Source organism: Bombina bombina, chromosome 5 (assembly GCF_027579735.1).
Source record: "Bombina bombina isolate aBomBom1 chromosome 5, aBomBom1.pri, whole genome shotgun sequence".
NCBI classification, from domain to species: Eukaryota; Metazoa; Chordata; class Amphibia; order Anura; family Bombinatoridae; genus Bombina; species Bombina bombina.
The window spans coordinates 171,490,182-171,512,983 of record NC_069503.1 but is presented as its reverse complement, the minus strand read 5'-3'; the positions used below and the strand labels follow the sequence as shown (position 1 = coordinate 171,512,983).

The 22,802-nt window shown below is 35.7% G+C and overlaps 1 protein-coding gene across 1 annotated transcript in view; it reads right to left on the bottom strand.

Annotated features, from left to right (window-relative positions):
• The window catches only part of LOC128660139 (sodium channel protein type 4 subunit alpha-like), a 659,663-nt gene that overhangs the window by 457,401 nt on the left and 179,460 nt on the right, over positions 1-22,802 (bottom strand). Inside the window, 2 exon segments of the mRNA XM_053713786.1 lie at positions 1,242-1,493; positions 18,261-18,352. Coding sequence (XP_053569761.1) covers positions 1,242-1,493; positions 18,261-18,352 — 344 coding nt within the window.

Sequence of the window (22,802 nt, the reverse complement as noted above, 5' to 3'; positions counted from 1 at the left end):
GTAAACACATTAAGGGAAAAACTATTTTACAGTATACTGTCCCTTTAATAGTACTCATTTTACCGACCTCGGAAGGATGAAAGGCTGAGTGGACCTTTGCAGGGATCAAACCTGCAACCCTTGGGTTGCCACAGATCTCTGTAACAGTGAATTAGCACGATGAGCCATCTGTCCGGCTTAAAAATAGAACATTTACAAAACCAGCTATTTCACACACAAAAATAAACCAAAATACGGAAATTCATACCAAATATACTACTGGTAAGTCATTGGAAACAAATTAAGGGAAAAACTATGTTACAGTTCACTGTCCCTTTAACAGTAGAAGCATTTGGTATTGTTATCACTGAGAAAAAGACACTGATGATACCGGCCAAAGTTCATAAACCATTATCTGCTGAAAACAAGCACAAAGTTGAGATTAACCCCTATACATCTTCAAATATATAAGATTAGATACCCTCATCCTTGGAGTTTTGGATATTTTTGTCTTCAGAATTAAAAGCTGTTAAAGGGACAGTTTACTCAAAACATTTTCGCCCCTTTAATTTGTTCCCAATGATCCACTTTACCTGCTGGAGTGAATTAAAATGTTTACAAGTATTTCCATTAATCTTATATTGGCATTTGAAATAGATTATTTGGCCTGTGGTATCCCCACCTATTCTGAAAGTTTCTGGCCTTAGGTCCAAGCTGTAAACACAGCCACCAGAAGTAATACACTCCCAGTGGGGTACAGAAGAGCTAAGGTAATAAAATAAAAATTGTCCATTGTTCTCTACAAGTATTGGTCTTTGGTTTACGGACAGCTATAAGATAAAGAAGCAGCTATATGTACACATGTGATAAAGTAATGAGATCTGATTATACCTACAAGCTCAATCCATTTTATTAGGTTGTGGCTTTAAAACACAAAACTAACTCATTTTTATTCAAATAAACCCTAAAAAAGCAAATTCTCATCAATTTTATACTCGGCAGATGGTAAAATAAAGTAATAGGAAAACACATTAAGGGAAAACCATTTTACAGTATACTGTCCCTTTAAATATAGAGGATAATTCTACACAGAATATGAATATTTATAAAGAAGAAACATGTTTATCAGGGAAAAGTTCTAAATGAGTTATACCATAATAACTTGATATACAAAGGCTACATTTTCTATGGCATTTGTAAAATCACATAAATATTAACTTATGCTATAGAAACATTTTCGAAGACAAAACTTAAGTACTTACTTGGATCACTAACGAAAGCTTCATAGGAATCCCACGAGCCATACGTGCTATTGGTTTCATTCCCCCAATACAGAGTACCCGATATGCTGTTGTTATATTCAGTAAAATTTTTAACACATTTTTGCTTTAAATGGCCCATAAAAAGCTGGAGCCCTATTAGCGCAAAGACGCTCAGGCAGAAAACCGTAAGGATCATGACATCTGCAAGTTTTCTCACCGACTGGATGAGAGCGCCTACTATTGTCTTCAGCCCTGGAGAAAATAAATAAATCTTTTAGAGAACAGATAACATTAAAGGGAAATTGTATTCAAGTACATATGGTATTATTTGTTGGCTTAGTTTACCAGTACAATTAATGGGCATTGCTTGATTTTATGGCTTTGCTATATGTGCAGAAGATCAGAAATGAAACAACAGTGACATTTATTTACAGCGCTACTGTAGGTGTTGTTTCAATTTCTACCATCATTTTTTTTAAATATATATCTTTTAGCCACTGTTATATTTTCAGTTTACGTTTCTGTGATGTTATAAGAGATGTTGCATACTAATTATCCATTAGTAGAGTGCTGTTCTATTCATATAACTCTCAAAATCTCATGCACATAATTGCATTAAAGGAACATTTTATGAATGTGTTAGAAATGTATTTAATGCAATGCAACAATAAATAGTGTTAAAGCATCTAAAACTGTCATTTGGTTAGCAAAATTTCCATTGTTTTGCTGTGCCAGGACACACCCCTTGAAAACAGGACACACCCCTTGAAAACAGGACACACCCCTTGAAAACTGAGTGTTGTTGTTTTGACCAATTAGGGACTGGTATGAAATCCTTTTTTTTTAGAGGATTACATCTTGTTTTTATGTCCCTTTAAAAGACTTAATTGTAAGTGCAATGGCAAAAAAAAAGCCACAAACAATAGAATACATTCATTCATGGGCCAATATATATAAATCACATAAACTAATGGGGTACTTGTTCACTTTGATACTGTTGCTAGTTATATTTACACTAGAAATTATTATGTTGTATTTATTCACCCTTTACTTTCTAGGTCAATTAAGTATCAGAAGAAATAAAGAATATTCCATTTTTCAAAGACAAGTACATTAGAAGATAGAACATGTCTACAACATATGTAGCCCCGCCAATGTCACATAGAAAGCAAAAAAAAGGAAAATTGTTACGCCGCTGTAATACACAGTGCCCACGATATATTAAAGTGTGTCCACTATGTAACTATTTTGTGCACATGCGACAAATCAGTTAGCGCACAAAATAAGTGTCCCAAACAATGCAGTTCCATGTTGCGCGAATTAACTATTTTGTGTGCACAGTGTAAAGCCCGTGACACACTGCAAGCGATGCGGCCTGAAGCGAAGCAGCTGCTTCGCTCCGCGTCGCATCGCTTCTGAAGTTCAAATATTTCATCTCTGAGCGCTCAGCTACGCGTCCTGACGCAGCAGAGTGCTCAGAGATGAAAAGGCAGGACACACTGAGCACACACAGCTGCATGTACACGCTGCGCACCGCTCCGCTTGCAGTGTGTCACAGCCTTTACTGTGTAATTAAGGTCCCAGTCTCCTAGTCCACAATGTTGCCTCCCTAACTTGTCCAGCCAATTGATTGGTGCAATATGAGCAGTGTGTATTATCTTATGCATGGTAAAATACCATCACGCTGCAGAACTACACTAGGGGTTCACCATATACCCAATAGGGAGCCCTGCCCAGGATCATATTTGTATTTAGTTGGAAGCCAGATGGGGAAGTGTAGTGTGAGGAGAGGTTGCAGTTTGGGCTAAGTCATGGGTCGTGAAAAATACAGTGGGGGTCATGTCACAACTAGGGATAATTGCAGCTGCAGGTCAGATAAGGTAGAGATCATTTCAGGTGGGACAGTTCACGGCTAGAATCGAACACATTGGCAAGGGGTACTCAGTGGCTTGCCCTTTTACTACGTTTGTCCTGATGCAGCTAAAGTAAATATTCAATGTATCAAATAAATCAGTGTATCTCAGTTTTACCCTCAAGCCGTCCTAACAAGCCAGATTCTAATTCCCTGCTGGTCATCTGCTCACCCACTGTGACTGACACCTGTATTCAGGTAGGGAAATCCTTAGAATATAACTGGTTAGAGACATTTAAAGACTAGAGTTGAGAAATACTGATATAAAATGTGACACCTGGACAGTGCCAGGTAAAGTGTATAATTATATAGTACTGTGAAAAGATGTCATGGAGCCATGTGCCAGGGATAGGCCTACAGTGAAATGCCACAAAGAACTTATGCCATGGTTAAATGTGCCAGGTAAAGTACCCAAGTATGCCACAATTAAATGGGCCTGAGCTGCACAGTGTATGTGACGGAGTTAGATGAAGAAATGTGGTAAAATAAATATTACTTTGCTCATCATAAGTTTTTTACTTATGTAAGTGGCATAATATGAAAGGACTGTATGTGTCCTGTGTGTGTGCTTATTCTATAATCTGTTTTTTTTTATTATATGCTGTTCTAATATTTCCAAAGACTTGATGCATTTGCATTCAGTAAAACTGGATTTTAAAATAAATTCAGGAAAATGGAAAAACCATATCTGATATCAGTTTCTATGCACTTATTTTTAAACCTAATAATATTTGCATGTTGCAGCTGGGGTACTTAAAGGGACATTAAACACTTTGAGATGGTAATATAAAATGATAAATCATATATATATAATATATATATATATATATATATATATATATATATATATAAACTCTGCAATTTACTTTCAGTATTTATTTTGTCCCCTTTCCTGTAATTTCATTCTGAAATTGGAATTTGAACTTTTCAGATCCTGTTAGAAATGAAAGTGCAGAACACTTCTATATTCCACACAGCCATTGGCTGCAGGCTCTAGTGACCTACTTATAACTGTCCCTAATTGGCCACAGCAGAGAAGGTAACCTAAGTTACAACATGGCAGCTTCCATTGCTTTATAGACACTAAAACTTTACTTTCTATCTAGCATTTATTTAGTGTTTAATGTCCCTTTAAGGCTAAATGTTATACCTGCAGGGTTACTTGCTACAAAAAGGTTGACCAACACTGCTTTAAACCACTGATAACTATGCAATAAAGATACTAGCAGTAGATATTTTTATTTTTGTATCTTCCTTCATTCAGTGCTGCCTTGTATCAGGTGTAAGACCATTAGACCAGGTAAAGGCAGCTGTAATGATAAAATGTTTAAGCGTGCATAACTACCTGCCGCATATAATTCTTCGAACTGCTGCATATAATCTTGACAGGTATAGGATATTGTTTACAACTGCTAGCGCCTCTAAGAGTAACTAAATCCGTTAATAGTACTTGGGAGCAGTCACAATGCAGTTGTTGCTATGTAGTAAGCCTGTTGTTATCTATTTCACCACGCAAATGGGCTAGCCCTATATGTGTGTGTGTTTTTATTGATTTTGTTAAGTCTCTAGAAAATTAATGACATTAATTAGTCACTGGGGCTGTAGATAAATACATTTCTTACATCACTCCCATAATCAAGTTGACAACTGCTATTGGTTTAATTTGCCTCATAACATGTGGACACACACAACATGTAAACATTTTCTGTATTTGAATTTCATTAGTCTTGATCTTGCTAATTAAGACACTAGAAAACCCAAGATTTTGGCAATAAACATTTTGGCTTGACTCCCTGAGAAAAACAGAGTGGAGCCACTCATTGCCAATAGCATATGGTAATTATTTATAGTTGCATATGTTTTGTGATTGGAATGTCACATGTCCCTGAATGAGATGTGGTAAATTACAATAGGACAGCCCCATAATTCATTCCTATTGCTGAGTTACAAACAGGGCTATTATGTGAAGCTAATACATTTAGAAAATGTGCTGTCATTTGAACTGATTACTGAAATTGTGAGCATTTGTTTTCCTTGTCAACAAGGTGTTATTTCCCTAGATAATGCTACATATATTCAGATTCTTTTCCTAGAAAGACCTTTTATAATGCTCTGTGGGTAACAAATGCGTAATTACAGTAAGGGATGGTAAGGAACATACAGCTCTAATCTGGCAGAGAAGCCTGAAATTAGTTTAAAAAAAACCTGCTAAATATTCTTAAATGTAAAGTTAAGTACAAATATTCCTATAAAATGTATAATTTACCCCATTCACCCCTTCAAACAGCCATCTTGTAGTAATATGGTTATATATGTGTGTGCTATGATACATACAGCTGAATGCTCATTGCCAAGGAAACAGGAAAGTGCTAAAATTAATAGCACTTAAAACTGTGATTTTATTAGCACAATTTTTACTGTTATCTCATTCGCTGTTGCTAAGCTTTTTTATACTACTTAGAATTTAGATTGTCGACTTAAATGATAAGTTTGATGTATTTTGAATGTAGGTAAAAAGAAATGTGTGTTGTCTGGGACTTGGAACGCTTGGGTGAGGAGTCTGAGTACTTCAGGGGTGGAGCTTAATGTGCTGGGTGGAGTCTTCGCATTCCCTGGAGGTGTCTGCCAGTTACTAGGCAGAATTCTGGCAGTTCCATGGATCTTTTAAAGAAACTGGGATATAAATAGGAAAGAGAAGTAAAAGGGACATTAAGGCAGGACAAATTAAAGCTCAGTTTTAAGTATACCTTGCATAACAGAAGCAGCATAACTTGTGTTGCTTCTTTTGCAATTGGTATTATCCTAAAGACTGTGCACCCAAGTGCACATTGCCAGTCAAGCTATATGCGTTTTGTGTCTGTACAGGCACGTTCAATGGCTTGCATTTTATTTGTATGCTTATTGTGTCCATATGATAAAAATGTACCTGTTTTGCAGGCTAAATGTTTACCTAACTCTGTAAGCATTTTTTTAACGTTTAGTATTAAATATGCTAATGCTTTAAATTCATAGTATGGGACTTGGTGTGATGCATTATGGTCTAATTGTCACTCATTTCCATGTAATGTTATTTTCTTGCTCAATCTTTTTTCCTATTGTAAATTGCAAGCTTAAAATGCATTGCTAAGCCTTCTGGTTTAAATGTATCTTGCAGGACAATGAAAAGGTCAGAAACCACTTACAGAGAAAATAAAGCCAGATACCATTGAACACATATAAATAAGAGCTTATACAGATTGCTGAACGTGGTACACAGAGGATGATGAGACATGGGTGAAGCCTATTTAGCTAATGCATATATGTAGTCTGTATGTCGTACCATTTATTTAAAAGGGCACAGAATGCCTATATGTGTGCACTTAATATAGAATTCAACATACTTTTTACAGGAAAATTTAGTGATGTGAAAACAAAAGATCTTATTTTTAGGCAGGATTTTTTGTCTGAGCAAAGATAAGGGAGAACGGAGCAGGTATTTGAGTGCTGAGGTACAGATGACTTATTTTTTATGCATAGCTTTTTAGAATACATCTATAGGCAGATTAGTATGTAGTAAATAGCTAGGTTATTTAAACACTATCATAATACAGCAATGCACTGCCAATTATAAGCTGAACACAGCTGGGCTGATGATTGCAGGCGACGCACAATAGTCACCCTGATAGGTTCAACCGTAATGTTAAACTCCAGACCATTAGTGCATTGATTATTTGCAGCTGACTTTATGAGTGTGTTTAATACTTCTGCTCAATTATGTCCCTTTAAAGGGACACTAAACCCACATTTTTTTCTTTCATGATTCAGATAGAGCATGCAATTTTAAGCAACTTTCTAATTTACTCCTATTATCAATTTGTCTGCATTCTCTTGCTATCTTTATTTAAAAAGCAGGAATTTAAAGCTTAGGAGACGGCCCGTTTTAGGTTAAGCACCCTGAATAGTGCTTGCTTATTGGTGGCTACATTTAGACACCAATCAGCAAGTGCTACCCAGGTTCTGAACCAAAAATGGTCTGGCTCCTAAGATTACATTCTTGCTTTTTCAAATAAAGACACAAAGAGAACAAAGACAATTTGATAATAGGAGTAAATTAGAAAGTTGCTTAAAATTGCATGCTCTATCTGAGTAATGAAAGTTTAATTTTGACTAGATTATTCCTTTAATAACAGGGGTATGTGTGAGCACAGGGAGAACAAACCTGCTCACTTGTGGCTGATAGAGGTAATAAAAGAACAAAAAGTACAATATTTAACTCTTTAACGGCAGAAGGTTTATATGCGCTAGTTTAAAAGCTACAGTAAAGATGTAATTCTACTTGCAGCCTTGTGTTTTATAGACAACAAAATAATGTTTATATGGACATTTAATTGCAAATATTATAATTCCATATGCAATGTTTGCACTACTTGCTGTAGAGCTATGTGTTTAACTCCTGTAAATGGGTTAAACACATAGGTAAAGTCCAGCTAGGGTGCAGCAAGGTCCAGCTAATATCTGCAGCTCCCAATAAGGAATTAAAGGGACATTCAAGTCAAAATTAAAGTTTCATAAATCAGATAGGGCATGCAATGTTATACAACTTTCCAATTGTGCTTTGTTCTCTTAGTATTCTTTGTTAAAAACTAAACCTAAGTAGGCTCATAAACTGATTTCTAAGCCATTGAACCAGGTCTTATCTCTTATCTGCATTTTGACCATTTTTTTAAAGTTAGACAGTGCTAGTTCATGTGTGTCATATAGATAACAGGTTGAGCCTACCTAGGTTTAGCTTTCAAAAAAGAATACCAAGAGAACAAAGCAAATTTTATGATAAAATTAAATTGGAAAGTTTGTATCTGAATCATGAAAGTTTAAGTTTGACTAGACTGTACCTTTAACAAGACATCCTCGTGTAAAAAATAAAATGAACTATATAGAGTATTTAAAGAAATCTGCATCAGGTAAACACTGGCGCTCTCCTTTGTCTCAACAAATAAGTGTGACTTTAACAATCTGTTTGACCAAAACAAAAATTATTTGTTTCAAAATAAAATGTTGTAATGAAATAGAGCATTATTGTATTACATTAGATTATCATATAAACTCAAAGCTTCATTTCCCATAAAGGGCTAGATTACTAGTAATATGATCGCAGCCAGACGTGCGCAAAAAGCTTACTTCTAGAGCAGTTAACCCTGAGCTGGAGAGCTAAATAGCGCTCCACTTGTAATCTGGCCCAAATTGTTTAATTAGGTTTTCTTAAAAAACAATGCACTGCACTTTTAGTATTTATTTTTCTTCATTCTCCAGGAATTTTACAAATTGTGTTATATCTTTCACTGACTGGCCACAGTAAAGGAAATTAGGTTTTTTTCAATGGGCGGATCCCAGAACTGCAAATACATTTGCATTTTTCTGGCCAAATGACAGGTTTTAAATAAATGATTTGAAAACATTTATTTTGTATACATATGTGTTGCAATGCAGTGAATAATTTATATGCCATAAATAAAAAACATACTTTAATGTCCATTTAAGTACTTAATAATACTACATTTATAAGTAAAAACATATACATTTATTCAAAAAAGGAATTAGGTTCAATGGGCACATCAACCACAAATAATAATAGTAATAATTAATTAATGACAATTAATTAATAAGCTTTAAAGACCACTTAGATCCCATTGATAAAAATAAAAAATGCATATAATCGTGTACAGGTAGTCCTTATTTTATGCCAGGGTTCTGTTTTAGGAGTTGTAAAAAAATTGGTGTAAAATTAACCCAGTTATATAATGTAAGTCAATGAGAAGTAAATGAATTAAGCTCCAATATATTAATATTATATTATGACTTAATATTTATTGACTGTGTTATTATATAATACTATAGTTGAAGCCCTGACGTTTATGTTGTACATGTAAAAACAGCAATATAGATGTAGTTTTTATGCTTGTTAGGCATGTTGCTATCCATCAATAAGGCAGTGGGGAGTACTGTTTATTGGCCGGTCGACAAACATTTTTTTCTTCTCTGCTGTATATACAGACACTACCTGTTAGCTTTAATATGAAAAAGGCCAGCATTAAAGTGACACTGAACCCAAATTTTTTCGTTAGTGATTCAGATAGAGCATGCCATTTTAAACAACTTTCTAATTTACTCCTATTATCAAATTTCCTTCATTCTTTTGGTATCTTTATTTGAAAAGCAAGAATGTAAGTTTAGATGCCGGCCCATTTTTGGTGAACAAACTAGGTTGTTCTTGCTGATTGGTGGATAAATTCCCCCACCGATAAACAAGTGCTGTCCATGGTACTGAACAAAAATTAGCTTAGATGCCTTATTTTTCAAATAAAGATAGCAAGAGAATGAAGAAAATGTATAATAGGAGTAAATTAGAAAGTTGCTTAAAATTGCATGCTCTATCTGAATCACAAAAAAAACAAATTGGGTTCGTTGTCCCTTTAAATATATTTTTAATATATTACTGCTCTTTCATATGCACAATAAAAAAAATAAAGTTCACTGTACTGGCCCTTTAAGAAAGCAAACGAATGACAAACTTCTTGCATGTGCTGTACACCAGTGTTTCTGAACATTACACTGCTGTACACAGTATTACAGTGCTGTACACAGTATTACAGGGCTGTACACAGTATTACAGTGCTGTACACAATATTACAGTGCTGTACACAGTATTATAGTGCTGTACACAGTATTACAGTGCTGTACACAGTATTACAGTGCTGTACACAGTATTACAGTGCTGTACACAGTATTACAGTGCTGTACACAGTATTACAGTGCTGTACACAGTAATACAGTGCTGTACACAGTGTACACAGTATTACACTGCTGTACATAGTATTGCACTGCTGTGCACAGTATTACAGGGCTGTACACAGTATTACAGTGCAGTACACAGTATTACAGTGCTGTACACAGTATTACAGTGCTGTACACAGTATTACACTGCTGTACATAGTATTGCACTGCTGTGCACAGTATTACAGGGCTGTACACAGTATTACAGTGCAGTACACAGTATTACAGTGCTGTACACAGTATTACAGTGCTGTACACAGTGTACACAGTATTACACTGCTGTACACAGTATTGCACTGCTGTGCATAGTATTACAGGGCTGTACACAGTATTACAGCGCTGTACACAGTATTACAGCGCTGTACACAGTATTACAGCGCTGTACACAATATTACAGGGCTGTACACAGTATTACAGTGCTGTAAACAATATTACAGCGCTGTACACAATATTACAGCGCTGTACACAATATTACAGCGCTGTACACAGTATTACAGTGCTGTACACAGACAGTATTACAGGGCTGTACACAGTATTACACTGCTGTACACAGTATTACAGTGCTGTACACAGTATCACACTGCTGTACACAGTATTACAGTGCTGTACACAGTATTATAGGGCTGTACACAGTATCACACTGCTGTACACAGTATCACACTGCTGTACACAGTATTACAGGGCTGTACACAGTATCCCACTGCTGTACACAGTATTACAGGGCTATACACAGTATCACACTGCTGTACACAGTATTACAGGGCTGTACACAGTATCACACTGCTGTACACAGTATTACAGTGCTGTACACAGTATTACAGGGCTGTACATAGTATTACCGTGCTGTACACAGTATTACAGTGTTGTACACAGTATTACAGGGCTGTACACAGTATCACACTGCTGTACACAGTATTACAGGGCTGTACACAGTATCACACTGCTGTACACAGTATTACAGGGCTGTACACAGTATCACACTGCTGTACACAGTATTATAGTGCTGTACACAGTATTACAGGGCTGTACACAGTATCACACTGCTGTACACAGTATTACAGGGCTGTACACAGTATTACAGGGCTGTACATAGTATTACAGTGCTGTACACAGTATTACAGTGCTGTACACAGTATTACAGTGCTGTACACAGTATTACAGTGCTGTACACAGTATTACAGTGCTGTACACAGACAGTATTACAGGGCTGTACACAGTATTACACTGCTGTACACAGTATTACAGTGCTGTACACAGTATCACACTGCTGTACACAGTATTACAGTGCTGTACACAGTATTATAGGGCTGTACACAGTATCACACTGCTGTACACAGTATCACACTGCTGTACACAGTATTACAGGGCTGTACACAGTATCCCACTGCTGTACACAGTATTACAGGGCTATACACAGTATCACACTGCTGTACACAGTATTACAGGGCTGTACACAGTATCACACTGCTGTACACAGTATTACAGTGCTGTACACAGTATTACAGGGCTGTACATAGTATTACCGTGCTGTACACAGTATTACAGTGCTGTACACAGTATTACAGGGCTGTACACAGTATCACACTGCTGTACACAGTATTACAGGGCTGTGCACAGTATCACACTGCTGTACACAGTATTACAGGGCTGTACACAGTATCACACTGCTGTACACAGTATTACATTACTGTACACAGTATTACAGGGCTGTACACAGTATCGCACTGCTGTACACAGTATTACAGGGCTGTACACAGTATTACAGGGCTGTACATAGTATTACAGTGCTGTACACAGTATTACAGTGCTGTACACAGTATCACACTGCTGTACACAGTATCACACTGCTGTACACAGTATCACACTGCTGTACACAGTATCACACTGCTGTACACAGTATCACACTGCTGTACACAGTATTACAGGGCTGTACACAGTATCACACTGCTGTACACAGTATTACAGTGCTGTACACAGTATTACAGGGCTGTACACAGTATTACAGGGCTGTACACAGTATCACACTGCTGTACACAGTATTACAGGGCTGTACATAGTATTACAGTGCTGTACACAGTATTGCAGTGCTGTACACAGTATTACAGTGCTGTACACAGTATCACAATGCTGTACACAGTATCACACTGCTGTACACAGTATTACAGGGTTGTACACAGTATCACACTGCTGTACACAGTATTACAGTGCTGTACACAGTATTACAGGGCTGTACACAGTATTACAGGGCTGTACACAGTATCACACTGCTGTACACAGTATTACAGGGCTGTACATAGTATTACAGTGCTGTACACAGTATTGCAGTGCTGTACACAGTATTACAGGGCTGTACCCAGTATTACAGTGCTGTACACAGTATTACAGGGCTGTACACAGTATCACACTGCTGTACACAGTATCACACTGCTGTACACAGTATCACACTGCTGTACACAGTATCACACTGCTGTACACAGTATTACAGGGCTGTACACAGTATTACAGGGCTGTACACAGTATTACAGGGTTGTACACAGTATTACAGTGCTGTACACAGTATTACAGTGCTGTACACAGTATTACAGGGCTGTACACAGTATCACACTGCTGTACACAGTATTACAGGGCTGTACACAGTATTACAGGGCTGTACATAGTATTAACGTGCTGTACACAGTATTACAGTGCTGTACTGTAAATGCAGGTGGCAAAAAACTTTACTGCAAATCCTTTGTTTTCAGCTAAGGAGCCTGTGGATTAATTTTGTCAATAGTGCTCACGTGATCACTAGGAACAGACGCTGTTGTGAAATAGCGCAAAATGAACCGGCATAAAACAAGGGCTACCTGTACATATTTTTTATATAGTGTATAATACAATGTATTTATATATAATATGATACATTTTATACACATATTACTTTAAAGAATGCAAATTCTTAAGTTTTGTGACTAAAAACGGAACATAAAAGGCAACATTTTTATTTTGTAAATATTATGTTGTAATACATGGGCTGGCTGGTTTTGTATTGGCGGAACAGGACACACCACAAACCGATAAAAATATATATTTTTTCTTCGTATAAATAAACGTTAATTCAATTTGAAATGGTACCTTTAACGGGTGACAAATAAAAAACATTTTCTTTTATGTCCCTTAAATACATAGTTAATATTTTTTTAAACTATAATTTTCATATTAACAGTCCGCTTTACATTAGCACAAATGATTCATGCAGGTAGAATTGAAAAGAAAGCACAGAGCAACATGCGAGAGGAAACAGAGAGAAATGTAAGTAACAGCTGTCACTACCACATTTTAGTACCAATATATAGAAAATTGCTATTAAATATCAGATGATGACAATGAATGACAGTTCTATACCAAAAAAAATTATATATATATAACATATATGTATACGTAGGGAGCAATCAGTCTTGTGGTTGTTAACACCTATGGTAAGCGAATCAGAGTATAGATAAAGGGACATTAAACACTTTGAGATGGTCATATAAAATGATAATTTGTATATATAAAAAAAACATTGCAATATACGTTCATTATTTATTTTGTCCCCTTTTCCTGTAATTTTATTGACAATTGTGTCCTGTTAGAACTTCCTGTTAGAAGTGGAAGTGCGGAACACAGTGATATTCCACACAGTCATTGGCTGCACACTCTAGTGACCTATTTTAAATGTCTCAAATTAGCCTCAGCAGAGCATGCTCCAGCAGATAATCCCTATGCATTTTTGCATTCTACCAAAAGAACAATAGATATAGATACAGCCATAGAAGGAAATGTGTGGGGGGAGTTAGAGCTTTACAATTCGGAAACTTAAAAGAAAGGGTTAATGGCGAGGCAATGCAGTATACATTTGCAGGTAAAGTAATTAAAGTACATATTATTATAGTTTGTCTCTATCCCAACTTGTTTTGTAGAAAGTGGAAATAAGAAGGGCGACTCCTAGTGCAGAGCAATATGACAGATGTACCCCGTAAATTAATCCCAGGTGCAGAGGTACTCAGAATTTAAAGCGCACACGATAGTGCAAATATCGCCTACTGGGTATATTGTAGTGACCCAGTGCACATATTGGTCTCAAAGGTGTATGGGAAAAGTCCAGATATATCCTTTGTTGATGGGCGTTAACAGCCGTATAAGAACAGGAGACTCCAGGTGTTTAATAAAAAAAGTCGAAAACTTTATATAATCGTAATATAAAAAATAAAGTTCACAGTGTACAATAATAAAATATATAAAGGCTAGCCTGAGGAAATGGCGTGGTTAATGCCGAGAAACGCGTAGCGTGTAATACTTGTTTGTTCTTTTATATATTTTTTTACTGTACACTGTGAACTTTATTTTTTATATTACGATTATATAAAGTTTTCTACTTTTTTATTAAACACCTGGAGTCTCCTGTTCTTATACGACTGTTAACGCCCATCAACAAAGGATATATCTGGACTTTTCTCATACACCTTTGAGACCAATATGTGCACTGGGTCACTACAATATACCCAGTAGGCGACATTTGCACTATCGTGTGCGCTTTAAAGTGTGAGTACCTCTGTACCTGGAATTAATTTACAGGGTACATCTGTCATATTGCTCTGCACTAGGAGTCGTCCTTCTTATTTGCACTTTCTAGATTGTTGAATCTCCCACTGATTCCAGGAGGAGCTGCCCTTACCTATGCATAGTATACTGGGACACTGCTGAGTTCCCAGACCGTCTCCCTTGGCATTATCTTTGCCGTTCCACATTGTGAGTATTTTTTCATCATTTGCACTCCCATAGAACAACCCATTGGCTACACTAGGAGGTGCCCTTTCTTTTCTTTATATCTTATACCAACTTGTTTAATGTCCCTTTAAACTTAAAACCAAATCCATCTACATATTCTTCTCAGACTAAACTTTTCTTTAAATGGCTCATTCTATCTAGCATTTATTTAGTGTTTAACATCCCTTTAAGAAAGGAAAACCCTTAGTGATGCTGATTTAAATGTGTATTTGACTTCTGTGATTCCTTTCATAACAGTTAAACTGCTCCCAGACAGCAAGTGAGACCAGTGAGACCTTGATTTCGTTACATGAGATAACAGTTTATGGTTTTATGATTGATGGATAGCCCTTATGTCTGCTTAAATGAAAAAAATAAATGTGTTAAATATTATTGCTGTAAACTGAGAGAGAGGGCATAATTCAGCCTGAGTTTGACATCATATTGTACAAACTCATTATCAAGTAGGTCCATTACATTATTGCACAGGACTATCAAGTAGAGTATTTGTCTCCTTCAATAATGATTACCCTTCCTTTTTAAAGGGACACTTGATTTTTTTAGCATTAGAAGGAAATACTGCAGTATTCATTTACTTTTAAATAATATTTGCATAACTTTTATTTATAATATAAATATATGTAAAAAAAAACTGTTTTCTTAAATAAGGTCTATATTATACTGCATTGTTTACACACAATAAAAAGGCATATCACAGAAAGTTACAAATGACATACAATTGCCAACATCTGATTTTGTCTAAATACTCTATATACATGCACTCCTTGTATTCTGCCATGCAGGTCAGATATGTTAAGCACTAAGGCTGAATGAGACTTGTCGATAGAATTGTGTTGTATAGCTGGGCTGGCTGCGTACCAACTTCAAGCTAAAAATGATCTTTTATTTACAAATGTGCAGCAGCTAATTATCGCTGCTATCATTACTGACGGGAGCAAATAGCAATCATTAGGCGCATGTAAGTGCTCACTTGCTAACTGTAGGTTGACAAGATCACATCTATAAATATGCAGGAAAGACTATTTCTTTTTAGCTTCTGAGTCAAAACATTTGTTCTCAGGGGATTGAAACAAAACACAAAATCAATTTTGCTGTCAAACAAAGGGTAATATGAGGGGAACTTTTCTGTTTCTTAACACCAGGAACGTTCTTGATTTGTATTCTGAGCAAGCACGTGGCTTATTTTTACTGTTTGCTGAAATCTCTTTGGGATCTACTTTCCAGCACACTACATTAACCCGTCTGGATGCCAGAAATGCTGTATGTATCTTTGGCAGCCAAAAGGTTAAAGAGCAGCCTTTTTATTTTAGGCTGTACTGATAGATATTTTTTTCTTAATTAATTCCTATGTTTATTAAATAATTAAAGTTGTGTCCTTCATTGAAGAAGTGTGATTTATTAAGCACTGTCTTTATGCACTAGATGAACTCTTGCTATAATGGTTCCCCTAGACTTCTCTGACATTCTAGCATTAAAGTTTAAAGGGACAGTCAACACCAAAATTGTTATTGTTTAAAAAGATAACGCCTTTACTACCCATTCCCCAGCTTTTCACAACCAACATAGTTTTATTAACATACTTTATAACATTTAAACAACTAAATTTCTGCCTGTTTCTAACCCACTATAGACAGCCTCTTATCACATGCTTTTTAATTTGCTTTGTCACAACAAGAGACTGCTAGTTTGTGTGGGCTATATAGATAACATTGTGCTCTCTCCCATGTAGTTGTGCAAAACACTGCACTAATTGGCTAAAATTCAAGTCAATGATAATAAATAAATAGCCATGTGATCAGGGGGCTGTCAAAAGAGGTTTAGATACAAGGTAATCACAGAAGTTAAACGTATATTAATATAACTGAGCTGGTTATGCAAAACTGGGGAATGGGTAATAATTGGATTATCTATATTTTAAACAATAACAATTTTGGAGTTGACTGTCCCTTTAATCTCAGTGTTTGCTTCTGATCATAGAGTAAGGACAATCCCTTTCAACCATTAATGGCCACCCTATTTCAGCTGAAGATCGAGGTCTAGCCGATACCTCCTAACAACAGTGGTCAGAGAATTGTCCAATATTCTCCCATTGTATTACCATTACAAAAATGAACAAAAAGCCTTGATGCATTGCAGATTTAAAAGGATGTAAAAATGTCATAAGATATACACAATAGTAAACTTGGAACCTTTTACTATGCAGCATTAATTGAGGTGCATGCACAATAATTCATCAAGCATACTCTAAATGCTGCAGGTGTAGAGTGAATGCATCAGTAAGGGATAGAGATGACACAGCGGCCATGTTTTCCTGGACACTTATGAGTTACACATGCTGCAGGGGAACGTGTGTTGCGCACCTGGACAGCACTATTCATGTTTCTCACGGACACCCTGCAGCATGTGTATCTCATAAGTGTCCAGAAAACATGGCTGAGGTAGCAACCCTAGTAAGGGGACTTTGTAAATGACTCATCTAAGAGGTGCACACATTCTCCAGCACCAGAGAAGAAGACAGAGAGCAACAGCAGATCCCAAAAAAATCTTAATCTATTTTTCTCTAGCAATAAGCTTTCTTCACTGAAACAGACAGGAACTCAAACTATTGGGGGTGCACCAAGACAGGTCTAAAAATAGTACTGCATTCATCATTTTTGTTACTGCAAGATGGGTATCAACAGAATTACCCACCAGAGATCTTGACTATGCTAATTTCTTGCAACCAATTTATGGCATGTGAACGTTAACAGCTGTAGATCTTGATATGGTGAGAGGGCGATATAGGTGAGAGAGGATTAGAAATAGGGTGAAGGTTACAGGTCCAAAATAGGGCTACAGTAAGGGTTAGGATAGGAACCCTCTTTTGCATTTAGGGGGTTAATGGTTTTTATCTTCAACACTTCTGAATTTTGGCAACTGTAAAACATGACTGTAGTATTGTCTTCCATAATATTTTAACTTATAAATATATATATATATATATATATTCATTAGAATTACACGTGGCTGGTATAAAAAATATCTTTAATACTAAAGCCTACAGAAAGCATAATCACATTAAATACAATTTAAGTAATCTCAAAGTCAGCAAATGTCTAGGTTGATATTATTAATGTGGTTAATAATTAGATGAAGTTGTGTGCATTTCACAATTAGCAAATTCAGTTAATCAGTTTGCACAAAGTTAATATATGCCGCTTAACGCTTCACTGATTAGTAAAAGACTTAATTATTCCTTAAGTTTTTCCAAAATTGTTATTTCTCATTTCTTTTGACATATTAAGTATCGTTTTCATTATAAGTTTCTCGACATGCATTATAAAACCCACTAGCAAATTAAAAAATATGCAAAATATTAATTCTGCAGACAAGTCACATTCTCAACATGAAACCATTCGGAATCGTTGTCAAACACCAATTGTTACGTTGGTTAATACGAATGGCATGTGTCTTTCAGAAGCAGCCTTAGTGTTTAACTCAATTCTCACCTGGAATGACCGAGATAGTTTTCAATGCTCGGAGTACTCTGAAGGTTCTTAATGCAGAGATATTGCCCAGGTCCACAACCTCAGTTACATATCTGTAACAAGGGAAAGTCACTCACAACAATGGGACAAGACCGTCAGACAACGACAGAAAAGAGGAAAAAAGGGGACAAACCAAAGCACTTGCAGGAGCTGAGAACCAGTGAGATGAAGCGATCTTACCTGGAATTACCGAAATAGTTTTCAGAGCTCTCAGCACTCTAAAAGTTCGTAGGGCTGAAACATTCCCTAGGTTTACAAACTCTGTTATATACCTGTAGAATCAAACCATAGTTATTTGGAATCAAGCACAAAATGATAACTGGGAGGGGCATTTATGAAAGTTTCCTAGCTGCAAAAAGCTGCAAAAATAAGACAATGAAAAACTAATTTTAAGGAACAGTAAACAACTTGTAATTACAACACTTTAGTTGCTGTCTTCCAATAGATTAGCATATCAGCACAGTCTAGATGTTATGAGAACAGATTAACACCTTGTTTGCTGCAATTGTTTTTCAATGATCAAACTCCACCCCTCACTTTCCTTATTGGGAGGAGCCAATCGGGACTTGCATATGGAGAAGACAGGGCTTGTCAGTATCATTTTGTTAACAAAATCCCCATTGTTTGGTCTCAGCAGAAATTATAAGATAAGCTGCAAATTAGGGAAATACGTGAGGCATGGTTAGGCTTGTTATGCCTGACATTTGTTCTTTTAGATTTTAAGGATGGAAAAACCACACATTTTACACTTAAATTACAGGAAAATGGGCAAAAATAAATAATGAAACCACATAATTAAAGGGGCACTAACGTCCAAATTAAGTTTTCATAATTTAGATAGAGCATGCAATTTTAAACATTTCCCCAATTTAATTCAATTATCAATTTGTTCTGTCTTTTTCTATGCACACTTTCTGAGGCTCCTACTGATCATGTGCAAGAGTTCACAGTGTATACATATATAATTCTGTAAATGGGTGAAGCTGTCATGTGATACAGTGAGCATGGAAATTAGGCAAATTTCTCCAAACAAAATCTACTAATAATTTGAAATTCAGAGTGCTATTACATTGTCTTTTTGTTGTGCATTTGTGGATTATATAATTCTGATGCATTTAATGTTTTTTTTAAGTATTTTACAATACAAAAGCAATGTGTTTACTGTCCCTTTAACTGAGTGTGATCTACACCTGCATTTACAACTCAGCGGGAGCTTTATTTATTGCTCTGAATTGACCCAAGTGATGGTCAATCAGACTTGTCAAGCAGTTTCAGTTCAGAGAACAAGGAAAGTGATTTGTGCACCGTTTCTGCACTAACCAGAGCCCCTCTAGAGTTGAGATATGCAGGTTTCAGCCTCTACCAAACTCCCATTTTGCATAATTTTTGCAGATAGGAAACTTTGATAAAATCAAATCCCAAACTCCATCTTGCTATCTGTGGCTTGATGCTCCACACATAAAGAAAACCATTCTTAATACTTGGTAACTACATTAACAACAAAAGAATAAACATATTTAATACACTATACTATATTCTAGAGGCAGACAAATCCCCCTATACACATTCATGTGGCTGATTTTAACATAAAAGGGAAACCTTATCTTGTCTACTGACTCTTTCAATTTTGCTTTATATAAAATTGTCATTTCAATTTCCAATCATAAACTTACACCTTAAAGAAAAAGTAAAGTAAAAATAAAATTTTCACGTTTAAGACAACTTTACAATTGACTTCTATTATCAAATTAAATCTCTCTTGGTATCCTTTGATGAAGAATAAACCAGGAACAGCAATTCATTACTGGGTTCTCGCTGAACATATTGGGTCAGTCAATGAGAAGAGACATATATGTATAGCCACCTATCACCCGTTTGTTCCAAGAAGTGCACTGCTACAACTAAACCTACCTAAGTATTAGCTTCAACAATATATATTAATGTTGCAGAATCTGTTGGCGCGCTACAAATAACCGATAATAATAATAATATATACCAAGAGAATGAAGCAAATCTGATAATACCAGTTCTTTAAAACGGCATCCTCTATCGAAGGGATATGAAACCTAAAATTTTCCCCTCGTGATTAAGACAGAGCAGTGTTTCTCCAGTTCGGAAGTACCCCTAACAGGCCAGATTTTCATGATATCTTAACTGGTGGAATAATTTGCTGATCATTAAAGGGACACTCAATCAAACTTAAACTTTCATTATTCAGAAAGAGCATGCCATTTTAAACAACTTTCCAATTTACTTCCATTAACAAAATGTGCACATTCTTTTTATATTTAAACGTTTTGAGTCACCAGATCCTACTGAGCATGTGCAAGAATAAGCGTGTATGCATTTGTGAATGGCTGATGGCTGTCACATGGTACGTGTATGCATTTGTGAATGGCTGATGGCTGTCACATGGTACAGGGGGAGTGGAAAAGACATAACTTTTAAAATTGTCAGAAAAAAAAAATCTATTACTCATTTAAAGTTCAGACTAATGCTATTGCATTGTCTTGTTATCTTGCATTTGTTGATTATGCAAATCTACTGTGTTGACTGGTCCTTTAACCATGGTTAGTAACCTGCACTCACCCATCATCTAATTTCACCTGTGCTCTAGTTCAGATACCATGAAAATCTGGCCTGTTAAGAGAACTTGAGGACTGGAGTTGAGAAACAATTTTGCACAACTTTCCAATTTACCTCTATTATTTAAATTGCCTTAGTTCTCTTGGTATCCTTTGTTGAAAAGCATACCTATGTAGGTTCAGGAGCTGAGAGCTAGCTGATTGGTGGCTGCACATATATGCTCTTGTAATTGGCTTACCGATGTGTTGAGCTAGGTCTCAGTAGTGCATTCCTCCTCCTTCAACAAATAATACAAAAAAAAAATGTACACTCTATCTGAATAATGAATGAATGAATACAATTTGGGTTTCATGTCCCTTTAATTTTTACTTTTCTGTTCCTTTAAGGCCATCACATCATTTTAGGTGTAAGACTACAGCATGATGTGCAGAATACTATCCATAATGTATTATCAGCAAAAGGAGAAACACATTTTAATTTATCTAGTTTATTTCACCAATTTATAGTATAAAAAAGGTTCTTGTGCTGTAGTCTATTCTGATGATGAATTATTTAAAGTTCAATACATTTTTGTTTTACTACTTTTTTTTACCTAATACCATCTGAACAGCTTACATGTTTACAGTGTTTCTTAATGTAAATGTGACATTCATTTGTAATTTATTTCTGACAATAAACATTTTTATATTTCCACTTGTGGAAAAATAGTGAAAAATATTTGAATGTTTGGCTGTTAGGGAGCAATGTAACACATTGCTGTAAAAGGCCCTGTGACCTTCTTTGGTAGCCAAATAGTCATTAAAGGGACATGAAACCCAAATATTTTCTTGTCAGATAGATTACGTCATTTTAAATAACTTTCCAATTAAAAGGGACACTGAACCCAAATGTTTTCTTTCATGATTCCGATAGAGCATGACATTTTAAGCAACATTCTAATTTACTCCTATTATCAAATTTTCTTTGTTCTCTTGCTATCTTTATTTTAAAAGCAGGAATACAAATCTTAGCAGCCAGCCCATTTTAGGTTCAGCACCATGGATAGCACTTGCTTATTGGAGGCTTACATTTACCCACCAATAAGCAAGCATAACCCAGGTTCTCAACCAAAAATGGTCCGGCTCCTATGCATCACATTCCTGCTTTTTAAATAAAGATAGCAAGAGATCGAAAAAACTGATCATAGGAGTAAATTAGAAAGTTGCTTAAAATTGCATACTTTATCTGAATCATGAAAGAAAAAATGTGGGTTTAGTGTTCCTTTAATTATATTTAATTTATTTTGTTCCCTTTGTATCCTTTGTTAAAAAGTATACCTAGGTAGTCCCAGAAGCTACTGATTGGTAGCTGCACATATATGCCTCTTGTCATTGGCTTTCAGCTAGCTTCTAGTAATGTATTACTGCTCCTTTAACAAAGGATACCAAGAGAATGAAGCAAATTAGATAATAGAAGTAAATTGGAAAGTTGTTTAAAATTGTATGTTCTATCTGAATGTTTAGGTTTTATGTCCCTTTAAAGTTGAAATGTGTATTGTATGTGTTACTGACAATACACATTCTGTGGCACATAGATTCATAAAGCAAATCCTACTTGTAATTTTTCCAGAACATATGAACAATTACAATGTTTTACTTTAAAAATTAGACAAATTATATGTGTTTTGGGATATTTCTTTTGTAAAATTAACATACTGTGAAGAAATAACTCAATATACCTTAAATTACATCTAATAAAATAAAAAAAACATTGTAAGCCACATCTAAATATCTTTTTATGAAGAATCATCAGTGCATTGACCCTATAACCTGCTATAGTTATTTTCAGATTCATTTGGAAACTAATTCTGTTTCTAATGTCTTTTTCACAAAGAGACATTCACATTTTTTTGTTTAACTAACCCCAGGGTAATTGTTG